This window comes from Quercus robur, chromosome 4 (assembly GCF_932294415.1).
Source record: "Quercus robur chromosome 4, dhQueRobu3.1, whole genome shotgun sequence".
Classification (NCBI taxonomy): Eukaryota; Viridiplantae; Streptophyta; class Magnoliopsida; order Fagales; family Fagaceae; genus Quercus; species Quercus robur.
The window spans coordinates 29,279,126-29,296,979 of NC_065537.1; the positions used below are offsets into that span (position 1 = coordinate 29,279,126).

The 17,854-nt window shown below is 36.5% G+C and overlaps 2 protein-coding genes across 4 annotated transcripts; both read right to left on the bottom strand.

Annotated features, from left to right (window-relative positions):
- Window positions 1–6,385: 6,385 nt before the first annotated feature.
- On the bottom strand, window positions 6,386–13,501 carry LOC126721711 (uncharacterized). The gene is made up of 7 exons (XM_050424772.1): window positions 13,379–13,501; window positions 12,733–12,825; window positions 12,136–12,219; window positions 10,900–10,998; window positions 8,779–8,837; window positions 7,579–7,724; window positions 6,386–7,494 (listed from the first exon to the last, which is right to left on the bottom strand). The coding sequence occupies exons 1-7, from the start codon at window positions 13,499–13,501 to the stop codon at window positions 6,683–6,685; spliced, it is 1,416 nt and encodes a 471-aa protein (XP_050280729.1). The 3' UTR covers window positions 6,386–6,682.
- On the bottom strand, window positions 12,135–15,626 carry LOC126721096 (uncharacterized). 3 transcript variants are annotated; one of them, XM_050424109.1, is made up of 6 exons: window positions 15,519–15,626; window positions 14,032–14,940; window positions 13,600–13,700; window positions 13,017–13,493; window positions 12,733–12,825; window positions 12,135–12,214 (listed from the first exon to the last, which is right to left on the bottom strand). In XM_050424109.1, exons 1-3 carry the CDS (start codon window positions 15,564–15,566, stop codon window positions 13,623–13,625), a joined length of 1,035 nt encoding a protein of 344 aa, XP_050280066.1. In that variant the 5' UTR covers window positions 15,567–15,626; the 3' UTR covers window positions 12,135–12,214; window positions 12,733–12,825; window positions 13,017–13,493; window positions 13,600–13,622. The 3 variants fall into 3 exon arrangements, with proteins under 3 accessions (XP_050280066.1, XP_050280064.1, XP_050280065.1); XM_050424107.1 differs by having other exon boundaries at window positions 12,139–12,219; XM_050424108.1 differs by having other exon boundaries at window positions 12,139–12,219; window positions 13,017–13,503.
- Window positions 15,627–17,854: the final 2,228 nt, after the last annotated feature.

The following is a 17,854-nucleotide window of genomic DNA, read 5'->3' on the forward strand; positions in this document are numbered from 1 at the left end:
GATCTAACAATTCGAGTCTAGTGGACTCGATTTACCATAAAGCTGATCTGGACAAGTAGGAAACCGAGTTCAGTAAACTTGGTTTCTATACATAGAAATCGAGTTCAACGAACTCGGTTTCTATGTAAAGAAATCGAGTTTACTGAACTCGATTTCCTAGTATAGAAACCGAGTTCAGTAAACTCGGTTTCTATACATAGAAACCGAGTTTATTAAACTCGATTTCTTTACATAGAAACCGAGTTCATTGAACTCGATTTCTATGTCCCATCTCCTCTGACCATCACGTGTAGTCTGAGCTGGAAATCGAGCCTACTGAACTCGATTTCCGTCAATGGTCCCCAGCTCTCCACGTGTTGTCGTGGGTCCCAGCTGGGACCTATTTTCCCTCTTTTCTCCACTTTGTCTGTCTCACTACTCAGTAACCCTCAGTAAACTCTCACTGCTCCACTTCTCAAACAAGTTCATTCAGTAAGCTCATTCAGACTTATCTTAAACAAGTTCACAACATCTCAGGTACACAACATTTGCTAGTTTTTTTATTTAAGAAAAATTGACAACAGATTAGGAAAAGTTATGTTTTTTTTTTTTTTCTTTTTTTGTTAGTGTAAATATAATTTATAACATATTAGGAAAAGTTATGTTTTTTTTTTTTTTTTGTTAGTGTATATTGTGATTAATCTATTTGTTGTAGTGATTAATTTATTTGGTAGTATATTGTGATTAGTTTATTTGTTAGTATATTTGTTGCAGTGAATTAATTTATTTGTTAGTTATTGTGATTAGGTTTTTTTTTTTTTTTTTTTTTTTTTTTTTTTTTTTTTGAGAGGCTGATTAGTTTATTTGTTAGTATATTTGTAGTGATTAATTTATTTGTTAGTATAGTGATTAATTTATTTGTTAGATATTGTAATTAGTTTATTTGTTTATATTATGATTATTTGCTAGTTTTTTTTTTTTTTTTTGAAATTAATATTATGATTAATTATAAAAAGTGTAATCACGTTCATAGTATGACTAGTCATATCTTGAAATTGGTTTTGTTTAGTCCTTTTATTTTGATAGCTTGCATTTAATCATGACAAGTGAAGCTATTTGAGTTTTGACATTAGTGCTCAATTGAATGATGAACTTGATTACTTACCGCCAAACTAATGTCCAAATATTTGGACACATTTATATAAGATCATGAATCTACTTAAGAAAAAATATATATAATGGATATTGTGAGGCCCTTGTGGATATGATGGGAACATTTAGTGCTAAATATTGAGATCAATTGTTAGGAATATTTAGTAATTTTAGGTCTTTATCATGGATATGAAATGGATTATGAGTTTGATACCTAAGATATTTGTAGTCTCGTTACCATAAATTATTTCAAGATATATTTATTTAAGATTTGTAACAGAGATTTGAAGGTTGGTATATAATATTTTTGTTCATGATAACTTATTTGAATGGGTTTTAAAAGTCATGCCCCTAGAATGATTTGGAATTTTAGAAGAATATGAAATTGGTAACGACTATTTTTGTATGTGAGTGTATGCAAATTTGGTTGAGATTAGTATTGTTGGCATTTAATACGCAAAGTTTTGTGATTGATATTGATTGAGCGGTATAAATTTGTCACTAACACTATTGCACTTGATGATCTATAGGTTGACAATGATCCATATAAATATATACTACGGTGGACCCCTTAGCAATGCCAACCCTTATGACGGATTGATGTTTCAAGGTCCGGGTATCCAGTGCTACTATATGATGATACGCCGTAAGCTAAAGACCCTGAATGATTTGAAAGTAAAAATTATGGAAGAGTTGCAAGTGAACCCTGCTTTGCATGACATACATATTACTTTCCGTTCTCCACATGAAGTTCTCAATCAATGCATTAATTACAGATATATGGCTATAACAGAGGACAAACATGTGAAATTCATGTTTAGTAAGATGGAAAAATGGGAAAAGGTAGCAGATTTTGAGTTGTACGTCAGTTTGCAGCCGCGTGCGGAAGTTGGCGTAGAGGAAATTGTACAAACAACTACATCTCTACAGTTTACAGTCCTAGATGATCGATGCACTACATTGGGAGGTTATACACCCTCTTTTCAAGAGAAACCAACAACAATTGAGAGTGAACCTGGAAATAGTTATGAAGATCAATTTTGTACACATCGAGACGAGTCCTCTACAGTTCCAGTAGTTGAAGATGAAGATGAAGATGAAGACGAAGACTGTATTGGGGAAGATATTGACGATAGAGATGAGTACGAAGAGAGGATTGAGAGAGACGACTTTGACAGGGGTGTTGATGATCATGAAATTACTCCCATTCCTCATGTTAATGATATGGCTGAATGTGATGAAGATGATGCGGACGCTACTGTTAGAGTTCAACATGTTACAAATGCGACCCCCGTTTATAAACCTCCTGCCTCATCATTTTATGAAAATACTTGGGAAAATATGGTTGATCCTGAAGTTACTCAGCAAGCATTTAGTTTTTCTTGGAATGCGGACATGAATTTTGCGAAAGGGTTGATTTTTGCGAATAAAGATGCGGTGAAACGTGCACTAACAATTTACGCCGCAAAGTATAACAGAAACATTGTGACTAGTAGGTCGACCAAAAGTAGATTGTCTGTGAAATGTGTCGATGAGTCATGCATGTGGTACGTTGGGGCAGTAGAGAAGCCTGAACATGGACTATGGATGGTCACATCTTATAGGGGTCCTTACAGTTGTATACCCCTTGCCACGGCCCTTGATGGTAGAATGATGGATTGTAATTTTCTTGTAGAAGAATTTGTTCCATTATTGCAAGAGAAACACACGGCAACAATTTATCACCTCAAACATTTCATTAAAGGGAAGTATTATGGGCATAGTCTTTCTTACTATAAGATATGGGATGCGAAACAACGAGCTATTGCAAAGATATTCAGGGATTGGGAAGAGTCTTACCAAAAGTTGAGAAAGTTATTGTTGGCATACTTGGATCAAGAAGCTGGCACCCGGTACTGGTGGCACACCATACCTAGGAACGAGTTCGGTGATACAATTTTGCACTATGTATTTTGGGCTTTCGCTCCATGCATTGAAGGATTTAGATATTGTAAGCCAGTGATCAGTATTGATGGGACTCATTTATATGGTAAATATTGAGGGGTGTTGTTGATTGCAATGGCCACTGATGCCAACAACAAGGTTTTGCCTCTCGCCTTTGCTGTTGTGGACAAAGAGTTAGGGTCTAGTTGGAGGTGGTTTTTAGAATGCCTCAGGATCTCACTGGAAGATGTGATAGCAGATAAGGACATTTGCATAATTTCTGACCGACATAAGGGTATTCAGAACGCAATTGCAAACTGGCCTATAGATGATGATGGACGACTACGAGTAGTTCACAGATATTGCCTTCGACATGTTGCTAGCAACTTCAACACGCATTTTCAAGACACTACTTTAAAGTCATTGGCCTTCAAAGTGGGGTATGCTACTCAGGAAGCTAAGTTTAAGTTGTACATGCAACCTATCAAGGAAGCCGAGATTGAGGCCCTTAGGAAGAAACAGAGAACCGAGCGGCAGGAAAGTGAACCCGACTCATCCATCATGCCATACACATATCTAATGAACGAGGATCTAGACATGTGGACCCAACTACATGATGGTGGATACCGTTATGGGGCTATGACAACCAATGTCTCGGAGTGCTTCAATGGAGTACTGAAAGGTGCCTGTGGCCTACCCATTGCTGCAATGGTTGAATTCACTCATTGCAAACTTGTTGTGTATTTTCATGATTGACACAAAGAAATTACTCATGATCTCTCACAGGGCAAGGTATGGAGTAAATATGCCTTAAAAATCTATGGACACAACCTAAAAAAATCTCTTGGCCACAATATAACTGCGTTTAATTACGTGAATGGTATATATCAAGTAATTACTGCATACAACATCCATAGCTCTGGAGGGGGACACCATAGTCATGAAGTAAACCTAATGGACATAACATGTCGTTGTGAAAAGTGGCAAAATCGAAAGATCCCTTGTTCACATGCAATTAAAGCTCTTCAGCACTTGGGGTAAGATGCGACTACATATATTGACCCATGTTATAGTTTGAACAATGCCATTCGCACCTACTCACATGCATTTGTGGTGCCACTGTCAGAGTCATTGGGGAGGGATATGGACGGTCCAAAGTGGGTGCCTGACCCACTCTTGTTGCGAGGCAAAGGTCGACCTGTGGCGTCTAGGATACGGAATGAGATGGATGGGGTCCGACGAGAACCAGGAAGCCGGAGGCCAGATTCTGAGTTGAGGGAGATTCAACAAAAGCAAAGCTGTGGACTGCGTCATCAACATGGGCATAACTGTAGAAGATGTCCACTTTCCCGTAGGGCTTCAACAAGCAGTAATGATCCAAACTAGGTAAGTGATGCTTTCATATAAAATGCCATGATTGTATCAATTAGCCAAGTTGCGTAGATTAGTACGTATGTTTTGGCTTTTGGTATCTAACGACAATATTTGAATTTTTGTTAGGCATGCAAATACTTGATTTTGGAATGGTATTGTAGATGTAAATTGGGGTTCTCTTTATTGTATATTTGAACTTACTACTGGGTTGTATCGGCATTGACCTTTATTCTGTTTATCACTGAATGAACTTGTAATCGAAGTATTCTATATCCAATGTACCTGTTTCTAGATTGTGATATTATGAATGTTCAGTTAGTTGTTAATTATTTCCATTCTAGCTAGAGACTACATAGATGGCAATCCCAAAGAAACGGACATGTACTTTAACACAAGTAGCTTAAGCTTGAAGGTGCCAGAGGGTTCAAAAGAAGTGTTGGTGAAGAACCTTTACTTACTACACTGATGTGCCCCTTTCCTACTATACTGGACTTCTTGGTAAGTAATTTGCTCATCACTTGGGAAAAAAGTTTATAAGATGGATTTGATTTTCAAGAAAATTAAAGAAATGCCATAAAAAGGATTTTACTTCATAATCTTTTATATGATTGGAATATACAATTCTTCATATAGAAGTTGCATAGAAGTTGTGCCTAATATTTTGTCTTCACTATGATATAAATGATGCTTCTAGCTTTATCTCCTACCAAGCAATATTGCTTCCAATAGAGGATCTTGGGCAGTACTCTATAGTTGGGAATATATGCATGCTTTATTAGCATGAAAGCATGTCTTTGAACCAGCCTATTCAGAAGCAGAAGACATTGGCATGTGCCTTGAGAGATTTGATTGCTATTGGCAATTATTTCTTATTTGCTTTCAATGATGAATTGCATGTCTATGGAGTTTAAAGCCCTTGCAACAGAATTTTTCCTGGGAGTTTGGTGTGTTATTTAGATGACTGTAACTTGTTTGCTATAGTTTTGGTACTCTATCTAGATGAGTGTAACTTGTTTTCACCTCGTTTGGCCACTTGATTGTTGAAGCCAAGACTCTTGCAAGGACCTTTCATATACAATTACTTTCTCCCATATTCGTAATCAAGCAAACTTTATAACTCATAACTTTACTAAACATGCTAGTTATGTTAGCAGTTTCATGGTGTGGACGAAGAGTGTTCCTCCACACCTAAATTCTGTAATTTTAGCCGAACTTGGCTAAGTTTTACTAATAATATCTATTTTGTTTTCTTCTTAAAAAAAATGAAAAGTAATAGATGCCATCATGTAACGATGATTCATTTAATGGTGGTGGTGATTCATTTTTGTAAATGTAATTGATAGCATATTAGTTTCAATCTTTGAAAATTGAAATTCAAATATGGCAAAAATATTTTTTGCTTGGACCTTTTTCGTCGTCTTGTCATTGGCCGAGCTTTCATTAGTAGTTCTTGGACCCCGAGATGAGGCTTTTCTATTTTCTTTAAAATACAAATGCATTCACCATAAAATAAGCTGCTAATCATCAACATTCAAAAAAGGCCAATGTTGAAACTTAAATTTGGGAAATAGGCCAATGTTAATGTACGGCTGTATCACCAACAAAAAAGATTAGACTGCTACCTGGATGAGCATTTAATTATTTTCCACAAGTCTAGATAATAAACAAAATGGGATCTAATTTAATTATATTCGTATTACGCTCAGTTGAACAGAGCCAAACGTTTCCTCAAATCCCAATGCAAAATCTAAGTTCCTTTTCTTTTTTTTTTCTTTTGATGTCTTTCTACATTTTCTTAGCAACCAAACATATCATAAATGAAAGACTGACTGACAAAAATAAAAACAATTAAGCATTTTCTTTCTATTCAGTATATTTCTATAAGAAAAAGATGAATCCTGTAAGTAACAACCCTTCATCACTGCTTGATAAGTAGGTATATTACTGTAGTGTTGAGTAATGCAGGGGCTAATGGAAACAACTATATACAATCATTGTGTTCAAAGTTCAAACAAGACCAAAAGCACAGGTCAGAGAACGGTTTGCATGTGTGTATAAGCGAGTAATTTAGAACAAATTCTTTCATGAGCTATATTCAGTTACCAAGCTTGCAAAAAGTTGGTTAGCGTTTCTACCTTGAAAGAGAAAAGGGGGAAAGGACTGAGGAGACTCATCAATCTACATTATCATACAGCATAATCTACATATATAAACACCATTGTTGTATTTTACATCGAGAATGGTTAATATACAATCACTGCCGAAGCTTAATCCTTGCCATCTCTAAGGCTGCCTTGGCTGCATTATGCTTTTGCTCCCTTTGATGACAAAGTTTTGTTGCCTCTTCTGCTTCCTGAGATGCAGTCTGCAAACTCTTTTGAGACTCCAACATATCCCTAGAAACATCACCTACACGAGTCTCTAGCTCCTTAGTCTCAGCCTCACAACTGGACAATTGATTCTCAATTCGAAGAAGCAACTCTTTGACACAGGAAGCCTCTTCACGAAGTGAGTGAAGACGCTGATTGGAGTCTGTAAATGTAGTCATTATTTCATCGTGGATGCGAGAAATATCATCATACCTTACTTTCTCACTATGGTACCGCTCCATCAACTCTTGAAAAGAATGTTCGTTGTTGATGGACTGCTCTATATCAGCAAATGATGATGCACAGGCAATGAACTCCTTCACACGCTCTTGAAAAGGTGTATAATTAACTAATAGACGATCCAAAACGATAAAAGTAGATTCCACCACCTGTGTCATGGACTCGTGTTGAAGCGGATTCATTGATTCAAGATGGGTAAGAAGCTGATTTTGAACATGCAACACTGTCTGCTCAAGCACATCCACGTTTAAAGTTGTTACGCTGCCTTTTAGCAAAGCAGGAGGACTCTTGGGGATTGACAGTTCACTCGAAGACTGAGCGTCACAACAAGATATTTGTGATGACGTCTCATCAAATTCAACAATTGAAGGGCTATGATGCAGGTCAGCAGAGCCTTCACAATTAGACACATCTTTATCTCGAGGAACAAATATGGAATCAAAATTAGGGAAAACACCTGCCAAAAATATGAATCAGAGTCACAACCAAAGATGAAAGAGGGAAAAAAAAACCAAACAAATGGAATGTAATCTGTATTTACCACAAGAGAGAGGCCGAGGTGGAAGAACTAATAAACATCGAGGAGGAGGGAAAGCAAGCCGGCCCAACCAACCCAGAATATGAAGTCCTAAAACTTGACTTATACAATCTGTCACTGGAAGAAAATATATATATATTAACAGATAACTGATAAGGGCAAGCAGTAAGTTAGCAAGAACAAAGCAAGAGAAACATAAACTATAAAGATACGGTGGGTGAGAGAGGGGGGGGGGGGGGGGGGGGGGGTGTCGGTTGGGCAGTAAACATGTGCTGCAAGGCACGACCCTAGAAGTAATGAAAAAAAAAATATTATGTGGTTAGACCACTAGCATTTTGAGAGCTGCATTTCTCTATTTTATTTTCCTCGCACCATTTTCAGCAGAATCTTACTAAGGAGCTCATTTTGCGAGAGCAAGCTTTAACAAGCACTAGGCAAAAGGAATAACATTTCCCCATAAAATAAATATTTGAAATCTAAGACTTATTCACGCTGGTCCAAGCACAAACAAATTTAGTAACATATCATAAAACTCATATGCAAGAATATCAATATGCCTTTTCTATCAGCTATGTAGCTTGCTTGGAAAATTTTTGAACAGTCACCATCAAAAAGAAAGTTTGCAATGTTATGAAGCTACATTAATCCATTACATAATCGAGCTTTCACTTGATTTTAATTCTTAATATTATATAAATTATTACAAATCCTAAAAATAGAATGAGAAAAAATAAATTATGATTCTGACATTAATTCAGAATTCCATTCATTAGTGAATAGATAGGATTACTGTTGAGTCCTATCCCATTTTCAGTGTGCCAAGGCAAACTTCTGGCATACATCAAATCCTAAGTCGTGTCTATGTAAATTACAACAGTAAGCACAAAAGATAGCATTAAATAATACACATTAAACATTCATAGATCCAGACTGCCTAATTAACAGCAGAATAATCTGAATCTGAAAACCAAAATTTGTGTTTTAACACAATATTAAGAAGCATCCATCCCTCATAAATAAAATAGTCCAAGAAGGAACAAGAGATCCATATGTAAGATTTTCACCACCTTGTGATTGATTCTATAAATATCTATGATTCATCTAAATATACATAAAAACAGGATATCAAATAAAAAGGAATTAATCAGTCTCTCTGCTATCAAGATAACATGATCTTATCAAGCATTATGAAGTAGGATTTACCTCACATCTTGCTTAAAATCTTCAGGGCCCTCATAAGAAGCAACCCACCGAAAGATGGTCTGGTAGAGTTGCAATAAACCCATCAAGAAGGAAAGAAAAAACCACAATGCACAAGGTTTAGGAAACTTAACAGAATTTTAAAAATATTCTTGTGTGTGTGTGTGTATATATATATATATATATATCAGACAAATAGGCACCCAGAATCTGAGCCTACCCCACAAAACACATGAGATGGGAAAGTAATCATTGAGAGACAGTAAGTCGGAATCCAAACAATACTTGATCAAGTATTAACAAAAGAACTCATTTGCATTGGTCATTTAGTCTTAGCTGATCGTAGAATATTCCATTTAATCTGAATCTATCACACAACAAATCTTCCATAAATGTAAACCTAAAATCAACCAAAGAGTATCTGGACAACAGAAACACATGATAGATCATATCCTCAAGTAACTTTTTTCATTAGGTGGATCATGGATAAAGCTTGTTAAAGATGAGTCCCAGCTCATCTACATGCATGAGAGGTGGAGGCCGCATGCTTTGAAAAAAAAAAAAAAAAAAAAACAATTTACTGATCATGTTCAATTTATCCCTTTGGATTTAGGAGATAATTCTAAAGGTAACTTCTATTGGAAGAATAAGACACCTAAAATGGAATTTAATTGCAATTAACCAATAACTAAGCCACCATACACAAGACCAGAATTTTACCACACCAAACCCAAGAACTTGCACTGGAGAAGGACGGATTTCCTCCAGGATTGCCTCAGCTTCCTGAAATGACCCAAGTATGCATTAGTATAAAGTTTTTTTTTTTTTTTTTAATAGAGAGAGAGAGGAAACTGTAAACAACAAGCACTGTTAAATGTTAATACTATAGATGTGTCAAACAGAAGAAAATGAGTTGCAACTTTAAAAGAGCCTATCAAAAAAAAAAAAAGAATTACAACTTTAAAAGAATATGAAATAATTAAATCCTACAAAAACCAACATATTGACAGGTAATGCAGTTTGAAAACTAGTCTACAGGGGCAACAACCTGCCCCTCAACATTTGATGACATGCAAAACACAGCCACTTCTCAAAAACTATAATGAATTTTAAACTGAGTCATCCAGAAAATTATAGGAAGCAAATAAAATATTTCATTTATCTCTTGTACCCATATTTTCATATCAGTTTGATATCTGGAACAAACTAGTTTTCAACATTACATTACCCAGGATAACATCTTTGATGCTTCTTTTGCTGTATAGCCACTCTGCCTATAATATAATTACTCTAATAGCAACTGCTTAGTCGCCGTGTAATTTTGGATCTAGATTCAAAGACTCACAATCAAATTTAGTTATAAATCAGGAAAACGATTTACTCTGATCAGATAGCCTTCTTAAGGCACTGCATGCACCTCTCAGTATTCGTTGGCGAGATTAACCCCACCAAATATTGTATGGATTTAACTTTCATTCATTTCAAATTCCCTCAAACTTGAGTGCATATAGGAGTAAAAGGTTAAGTCATATCAAGAACAACAAAGAAATTGCTGTAATCTGAATTTATCACTTCTGAGAATCCCTCATGTTTCTAAGAGTTCATTAATCCCCACACCTTATTTATGCCAATTGATAGCCTCACATCAGTCACATTACTCAGTATAAAGCATTACCTTTTTTTTTTTTTTATCGGCAGTATAAAGCATTACTTACGAACAATGTATGGAGCCTATCAGATATAAATAAGGTACTTTAGGGGTGTCATAAAAAATATTATAAAGCATTAAAATAAAATTATCCAACCTATGTATTTCATTAACTTGGTTTTTCCCCCTTTATTTTCCAAAATTTATACTAGCTGACCAATGGCACTCCAGTAGATAAAAAATTTATCAGTACCAGATTTCATCTATCAAATGTGAATATCAGTTGATCCTGGGATTCTAGCCATAATATAGAAATTCCAATCAAATAAAAGGACTCACAGAAGGCACAGTGCCTAGGATTTGAATCTTTATACTTTACATATTGACATAGGAAAAAAGGCACTCAACAGGATATTATATCTCTCAAGGAATTTACTATAGGTTAAGAATGTAAGCAGCAGGAGTGAAAGAAACACCTCATTCAGTACAGCAAGTGTCGTCTCTGGTTTGAGATCCTTAACACGGAGACCCTGCTTTACCCAAGATTGAAAGCCACCTTGGACCAAGTATGGTTTCTGTCATGTAAAGCAGCAACCAAATCATTAGTATACAGTACGATTATTAGCAATTTTCAAAGACCAATGAGTTAATTTCCTACTGCATAAGTTTCTTTAATGATTCAGGTACTACCAATTTTAGTTAAAATGATTTCCCACACAGCAGGAGTATTTGACCATTTTAGGACAAATGAATTGAAGCTTCATCTTGCATTTAAGTTTCTTGAAATATAGTTTCTTCTTCTTTTTTTCTTTTTTTTGATAAGTAAGATTTTTTTTTTTTTTTTTTTTTTTTAAAGACTACTTTCTTCAATAAGCACACAGCCAAAAGAAAACAAACAAAAAAAAATTGTGCCATAAGAAAGAGGCTCTATAAACATGGGAATGGAGTCACTAGATGTAATTCCCATGTATTAGACCAATAAAACAAAGAGACTATAAATAAGGCCAAATGCTGGTCCTCCAAACTCTCCAAATCCTCAAACATACGTCTGCTATGCTCCCTCTAAATAATCCACATCAAACATAACGGGACCAAATTCCAAATACCCGAAGAATGCTTACCGAACCAATTCCTCCACCCAAACTAAAGGTCAATCACTCTCCCAGCCTCCCAAGTAAAACCCAAGAGATCCCAAAGGACCTAAAAGCAAAGCTCCATAATTGATAGGCTACCCTGCAATGGAACAAAAGGTGATCCCTTGCCTCCCAACTACTTCAGCACACACAACACCAATCCACTGAGGTATAAACTCTCCTCCTAAGGTCATCAACAGTGAGAATCTTCCCTACTCCGCCATCCAGACAAAGAAATAAATTCATCTAGGAGCCATAACACTCCAATTTTCAAGAGAAACTGAAGGAAGTAGATCCACCAAAACATAGTAATAAGAACTAATATAAAACCCACCATTGCTCTTCAATCTCCACCTCACCCAGTTTCTGCCTTCATTAGGAGAAATATGAGAGTCCAAAAGATGAGTAAAAGCAGCCACCAACTCCAACTCCCAGGAGGTGGGGGAATTTAATTTTCTTGATGAAATAACTCTTTCATTCTTCTTTTCTTGTTACTTGGCTACTTTGATATGTTCGAATACTGGAAAATTTAGAAATACTTTTGTTAAAGTAGAATCTTGAAAAGTTTAGAACACTTGCCTTAATCCCAAGATTTCTCAAGGACCTTGCGATGCCTTTGGAGCGAGTACCATCAGCATCAATGACTATGACCTTGGACCTGTCCTACAGGTAGTAGAAAAACAAAATTTTGAGATATCATTCCTCAAGCCAGATCTTAACAGGGCAAATCACAAGAAAGTGCGCGATAAAGGAACCTTATGGCACCATAATAAATCTATATTCTCAACACCATCCATTAGATTCAGTTGTTGGATAAATTACTAGGAGGATTTTTCACACATTTAAAGCATCTTATGTTTATCACTTTGTTCATCTGCATCTTTCTTTCATATTCATCATTGCACCTCCTTAGATTGTTTATAATGAGGGGAAAAAACAAGGAAAATATTGATTAATAATTCAGAGCCTAGAGAACCACATGGTAGTTTGAGGTTATAGAGAAGTAAAGATTTGTAATTACTTTATGGTGTCCATAGTGACCAAACCATGGGGCTAAAGCACAAAGTTTTTATAGGTCCAAGTCCAAAATGTTATTATGCACTTTTTATTAGGCTTCCCTTTAAAAGTATTAAATCCCATGGTGTTAAGCTATTGAAAAATATTAAGGCGGCATACCTGAAAAATCTTCAAATTTCGAATGACAGCAGCAATTAAGGTGTCATCCAGTTCTCTTCCACTCTTTAATAACTTCCTTACAGAGTCATCAACCTGAAATTAACTAACAATAAGTAACCTACCAGCTCAGCAGCAAAGGGAGTGAAAAGCTGCTGAAATCAAAATATTTGTTTTTATTTAGCCTGTCATTAGTAGCAGCAACACAAAGGTACTGGAATTTCACTCTTCCTCATCACAAATAAATAATTTCTTGATACGTCTTCGAAAAAACATATTGAACCAACCTCAGGAAGAGCTACACTAGCAGAACGAAACCGAGCTGCACGTCAAAGATCAGGTATTCCATCTCGTTCTCTTACAACCTTCAACCAAGAAAAATCCCAGCACAAAAGATCAGCAGGAAATTCAACATTCAGAAGCTCACAGAAGAAATTTTCTTAACCTTAGGATGTGGAAAGATCTTCCTTTCATTATACTGAAAGAGCTAAAAAGGAACCATGAGTCTCTAACAGCAGACGTAGCGGGGGATAAAAATGAATTTTAACATGTTTTGAGAAGTAAGCGAATCTGATTGATTTTTAGCCTGTTTGATGGAGAGCCGTGAGTCCTAAAAAATAAAAGGCCAGAACAAATTACAGTCTCTTGCCTCAGGCCGGACATCAATGAGTACAGCATTCTCCTTCCCAGTCAAGACCTCCAAAGTTACTTTAGGAGATAAATCTCCAGAGTAACCACTGTATGTCCACACCCAATAAAAAACCCTGCACATATCTGATAAAAAGTATGAATTTCCCATGCAAGAGATTAAGCTATTTTCCTAATGTAAATAAATAAAGAAATCTTTTGAGCACAAAAGAATAGTCATACCATAAAGTGGTTGAGGTGCCAAGTTAAAGAACAAATGGAACAATTGGATCCGAAGGATCCAAACCTAAATTTTTCTCCAGCCCCTCAATAGCAATATAAACCTGTTCACAGTAGATAAATTCAGCATGTAATGTATGAACACTATACTGATATCAAAACAACTTTGATCACGTTTTATTTAAATAAAATTATTAGGATGTCTAGAGCAAAAGTTATGACTGATGCCCTGCCCACCAGAAATCAACCAGATAATCCAAACCATTTGGAACTTTTTTGGAAATCATTCTCTATTATTTAAACTAACATAGGCCATATGGCAATTTTCCATTGAATCTGAATTATAGGAAAAATGAGCATCTCGCAATATAAAAAATTGAATTATCCAAAAAATTAAGCTATGAAATGAAAGTGAAAAACAATGTATGAGAATACCTGTTGAAAAGCCATCCTGACTGGCCTCAAGAGTTCTATTGCTCTCTCTTCAAACAAATTCAGAGTATCCCTAATGTTTGGAGGAAGCATCTCCTTAGCAGACCCATAAGAATAAACGATAAAGGAAGTCCCATTTGTCAAAGAATCCTCCACTGCCACAATTGTACGCCTCAATACATCAACAGCAACAACAGATGCTTTTTTTTTTGCTTCCTTCAAGTCACTTGAAAAGCTTGTTAATCTATTACCAGCCAATTCTCTGCTTTGATCAGCAGTTGAAAACACTCCACTAATGGCATTATCCACTGCAGCAGTAGACCTTTTAGTGATAGATGTGATTGACGAAGTAATTGCATCTAGAGAGCTTTTCACAGCATTTTCTTCATTATTTACTGAAGCACTTAAGGACTTATTAACAGCAGCCAGGAAATCATCAATACTTGTTTTCGAATTTAGCAATGTATCTTTATTCATGTCTAGAGAGTCAGATACAGAGGTTGAATACTCTGGTGTCATTTCAGTAGTTGATATGGTTTCAGGTTCTACAGGTCCCAGTAAAATGTTTGAATTTTGAGGTGACTGCTCCATCAAGTCCATGAATTCCTCTTCCACTGCAGCTGTGCTAGAATTCTCTATATAATTCACTTCAACCCTTCCTAAGAGGCGTCGCTCATTTATTGTTCCAATTGAAGAACTCCAGACGTTTGAAATCTTGCATCCCAAATAATCTGATTTTGTAAGGCAGGAGTGACTGTTAGAGTAGAAAGACTTTATAGCTTGTGCTTTAAAGATTTCTCCACGGGATTGATTTCCATTTGGCAAGCCTAAGAAAACACTGTCTTCCACAATACATTTGAGCTCAAAGTCCTTCTGGAATGGAGACAAGGATCGCAGTCCATGTAATGAAATCTGCATAATCCATTGTTTTAAAAGTATATCAATAAAGAAGATTACACAAAAATGCATCACATAACATCATGCAAGGCTGATTTATATGTGCTTGGCCTTGGAAGTCAATGAGGCTAAGAGTGCCTTCATTTGCTTCTCAAGAGCAGAAAAATTCTATTTGTTTTGAATCCTCTAACCAATTTTTTTTTTCTTTCTTGAACTTTCAGATGAAAGATACAGAATATGTACATATGCAATATAACAAATAGTGCTTTTTAATAGTAGAAAATTCTGCCACATTAAAATCTCTCACTAATACAGTAACAATATGAAGATGGTAAAACCATCCATTTGACCAAAGTATATTTAACGTTCAATTATATCAGATGAAGGAAAGGGCACCCAATTCCACTTGTACAGAAGTTAAAACTCTAACAACTTGGATGATTACTATTTATGTGTGTGTGTGTGTAAGATAAGCAAAGTACTTACATAGTTCAAACTTCATAAAATCAATAAAAACAATGATATCAATGACATTGATTGTAAATATTTTTACATAATAGCTAGTCGTTTATATTCAATAAATAAAGTCTCACCTGAGAGTGAGAAGCACAGTTTGAGGTGGCTGAGCAAACAGGCAACATTGTCACATCAACTTGAAATCAATACCAAAAAAATTTCACCAAGCTCTCAATGTGTTTAAAATTATGGATAAACTTTCCAACCAGGCATCATATACAAACCTGCATTAGTATTTCAATGTAAAATTTACAAAAATCAAAGACTTTGAAATATAATTAAAAAAAAAATGGGTTTTTAAGATAAACTCACATCAAATAATCAGGAATGTTTTGAAAGCATTAAAAGAATTAAATAAATAAAAAAACAGTGATTTCAGAGAGCGAGAGAGAGAGAGAGAACCTCTATGGGATGTTAATCCTAATGCATTTTACACTTATGCTGTCTCGTATAGTGTCTGGTATGTGGGGGAGGGGGTACTAAATCTCCTTCGTGAGGCTCCTCACGTTGCTGCAAAGATGGAGTTACAACCAAACAATGGATTACATGAATTCCAATACCAACCATAACAGTAGTTACTCAATATTCATTACATTAAATGACTTGTCATACCGTGGGGCCAGCATTGTGTTCTGCTTTGTGACCACCTATCCCACAAGGAGGTGCTTTTATTGTACATTTAGGTCGACCTTGTGGGGGTGACTGTAACCCAACAACGTGCTCATTCTCAACATGCACAGTTGGCTGTTTTGCTTAACTCCCAACAACTGAAGATCCCACAACTGCGAGGGAGGATGGTGTAGCAAATGAAATGTGAGTGCCCGTAGTCATGGGATCTATATGCAGTCTAGGAGTGGGCATGAATGACATGGAGTGACTATGGAGTGGTACATGGTCTATATGACCAATGCTGTACGAGGGGGATTGCGTGTGCATGACAGGAGGGGTTTGACTGAAATCAGGGCCGAGATCAAAGGATGGTGGAGTAAATGAAAGATGAGCAGGATCAAAAAATGTATGTGAGGTGTGTGAAGGGATCTCGGGGTGAAAAGATGCATGAGTAGTGGGTAGAGAGATCTCTAGGTCAGAAACTGCATGAGTAGTACGTGGAGGGATCTCTGGGGAAGGAGATGCATGTGGAGGTGGAGGGAACTTTGAGGCAGGAGATGCACGTGGGGGTGGAGGGGGATCTGCCCTACTGACAACCTGATGGGATGCAGCACACTGACCATGGCTATGGCTGGCACGAGTTGAGCTCGTGCTTGGTCGTCCAGTATCTTCTGGCGCTTCTGGATTTGCCCCATTGATATCTTCCAACGGAAGTTTGGCAGTTATACGGTGAAGGCGTTCCACTGTCTTAAGTACAGTTGAAATATGCTTGTACTCAGGACTGCCTACTGTATAAAGTTTCAACAACTGCTTGTGACTGGCAACCTGAAAGTAAATAAATACAATTAGTACATCATACTGAAGTTCCTGATATGCAACAAAAATTGAAAAGAAAGGTCGAAGCAATTACCATAATAACAAGTGAAGCCGAAGTGTGGTCGACGAACCTCCAAGTCACCCTATCGTACCAATCGAAGTATGGATGAGCAGGCGACATATCACCCTCTAGTCGTGCTCCATGACATAGAGATCGTGCTCGACTATTCCATACTTGGATATGGCCATTATATCTGTCCCTCCAATTCACCTCCATCTTCCCCCTCAGGTCTATGGCATGAAGGGCTTCGTCAGTATCAACATATGGGGGGGGGGGGGGGGGGAGGGTTATTGTACCATCCCGAACTGACGAACAACACGGTCCAGTGTATATTTCTCTACTAGCCAGAAACATACAAGCGGTACCTTCGCCGTCCATACATCCCTTCCGGCGACACAAAACGCAGGCAGGTGGGCTAATTTAGCTTCATATGGTTGCCACACCACCTGAAATAGTCAAATCAAAGGGCAGCACATTATGCAATGTTCCATATCTATGAGCTCTTTTACATTTATAAATACAATAGTCATAAACAATAGAAGAAACACAATTTTGGTACCTGCTTTGGATGCATACAATTTAAAAGCTGACGGTACCGGACCAGACAGATTTCGGCGGGGCTATTCAAGGTGCTCACGACCCACACGGTCCTACAATTACGAAAAAGGGAGTCAATACTTGGAATTGAGAATATGAAGTAATCAACAACAATAAATGATGGGCAATCGTAAATTTAACAGTACATACCACTAAGTTTATACTAATAAATGATTATCTAAACATATGATTAGTGGTGGAGCTAGAAATTAATAATACTTATATTATACATCAATCATAACATATGACCTCAGTAGTTGTCAAACGATATATAAAAAACATGAATAAAAATCCTATTAATGAGTCAAAATTTGAAGAATATCAAGGTTA

Excerpts from the sequence above, each read along its gene's own strand:
- LOC126721711 (XM_050424772.1), bottom strand. The coding sequence starts at position 13,501 with ATGTGCAGGGTTTTTTATTGGGTGTGGACATACAGTGGTTACTCTGGA. Across the intron at positions 10,999-12,135 it reads TGAGAAATCTTGGGATTAAG|AAACCATACTTGGTCCAAGG; the intron begins GCAAGTGTTCTA and ends TTTACATGACAG. Across the intron at positions 7,495-7,578 it reads ACCTCGGCCTCTCTCTTGTG|GTGTTTTCCCTAATTTTGAT; the intron begins GTAAATACAGAT and ends TATTTTTGGCAG.
- LOC126721096 (XM_050424109.1), bottom strand. The coding sequence starts at position 15,566 with ATGTTGCCTGTTTGCTCAGCCACCTCAAACTGTGCTTCTCACTCTCAG. Across the intron at positions 14,941-15,518 it reads ACTGTGCTTCTCACTCTCAG|ATTTCATTACATGGACTGCG; the intron begins GTGAGACTTTAT and ends TGGATTATGCAG. Across the intron at positions 13,701-14,031 it reads TCAGGATGGCTTTTCAACAG|GTTTATATTGCTATTGAGGG; the intron begins GTATTCTCATAC and ends TACTGTGAACAG.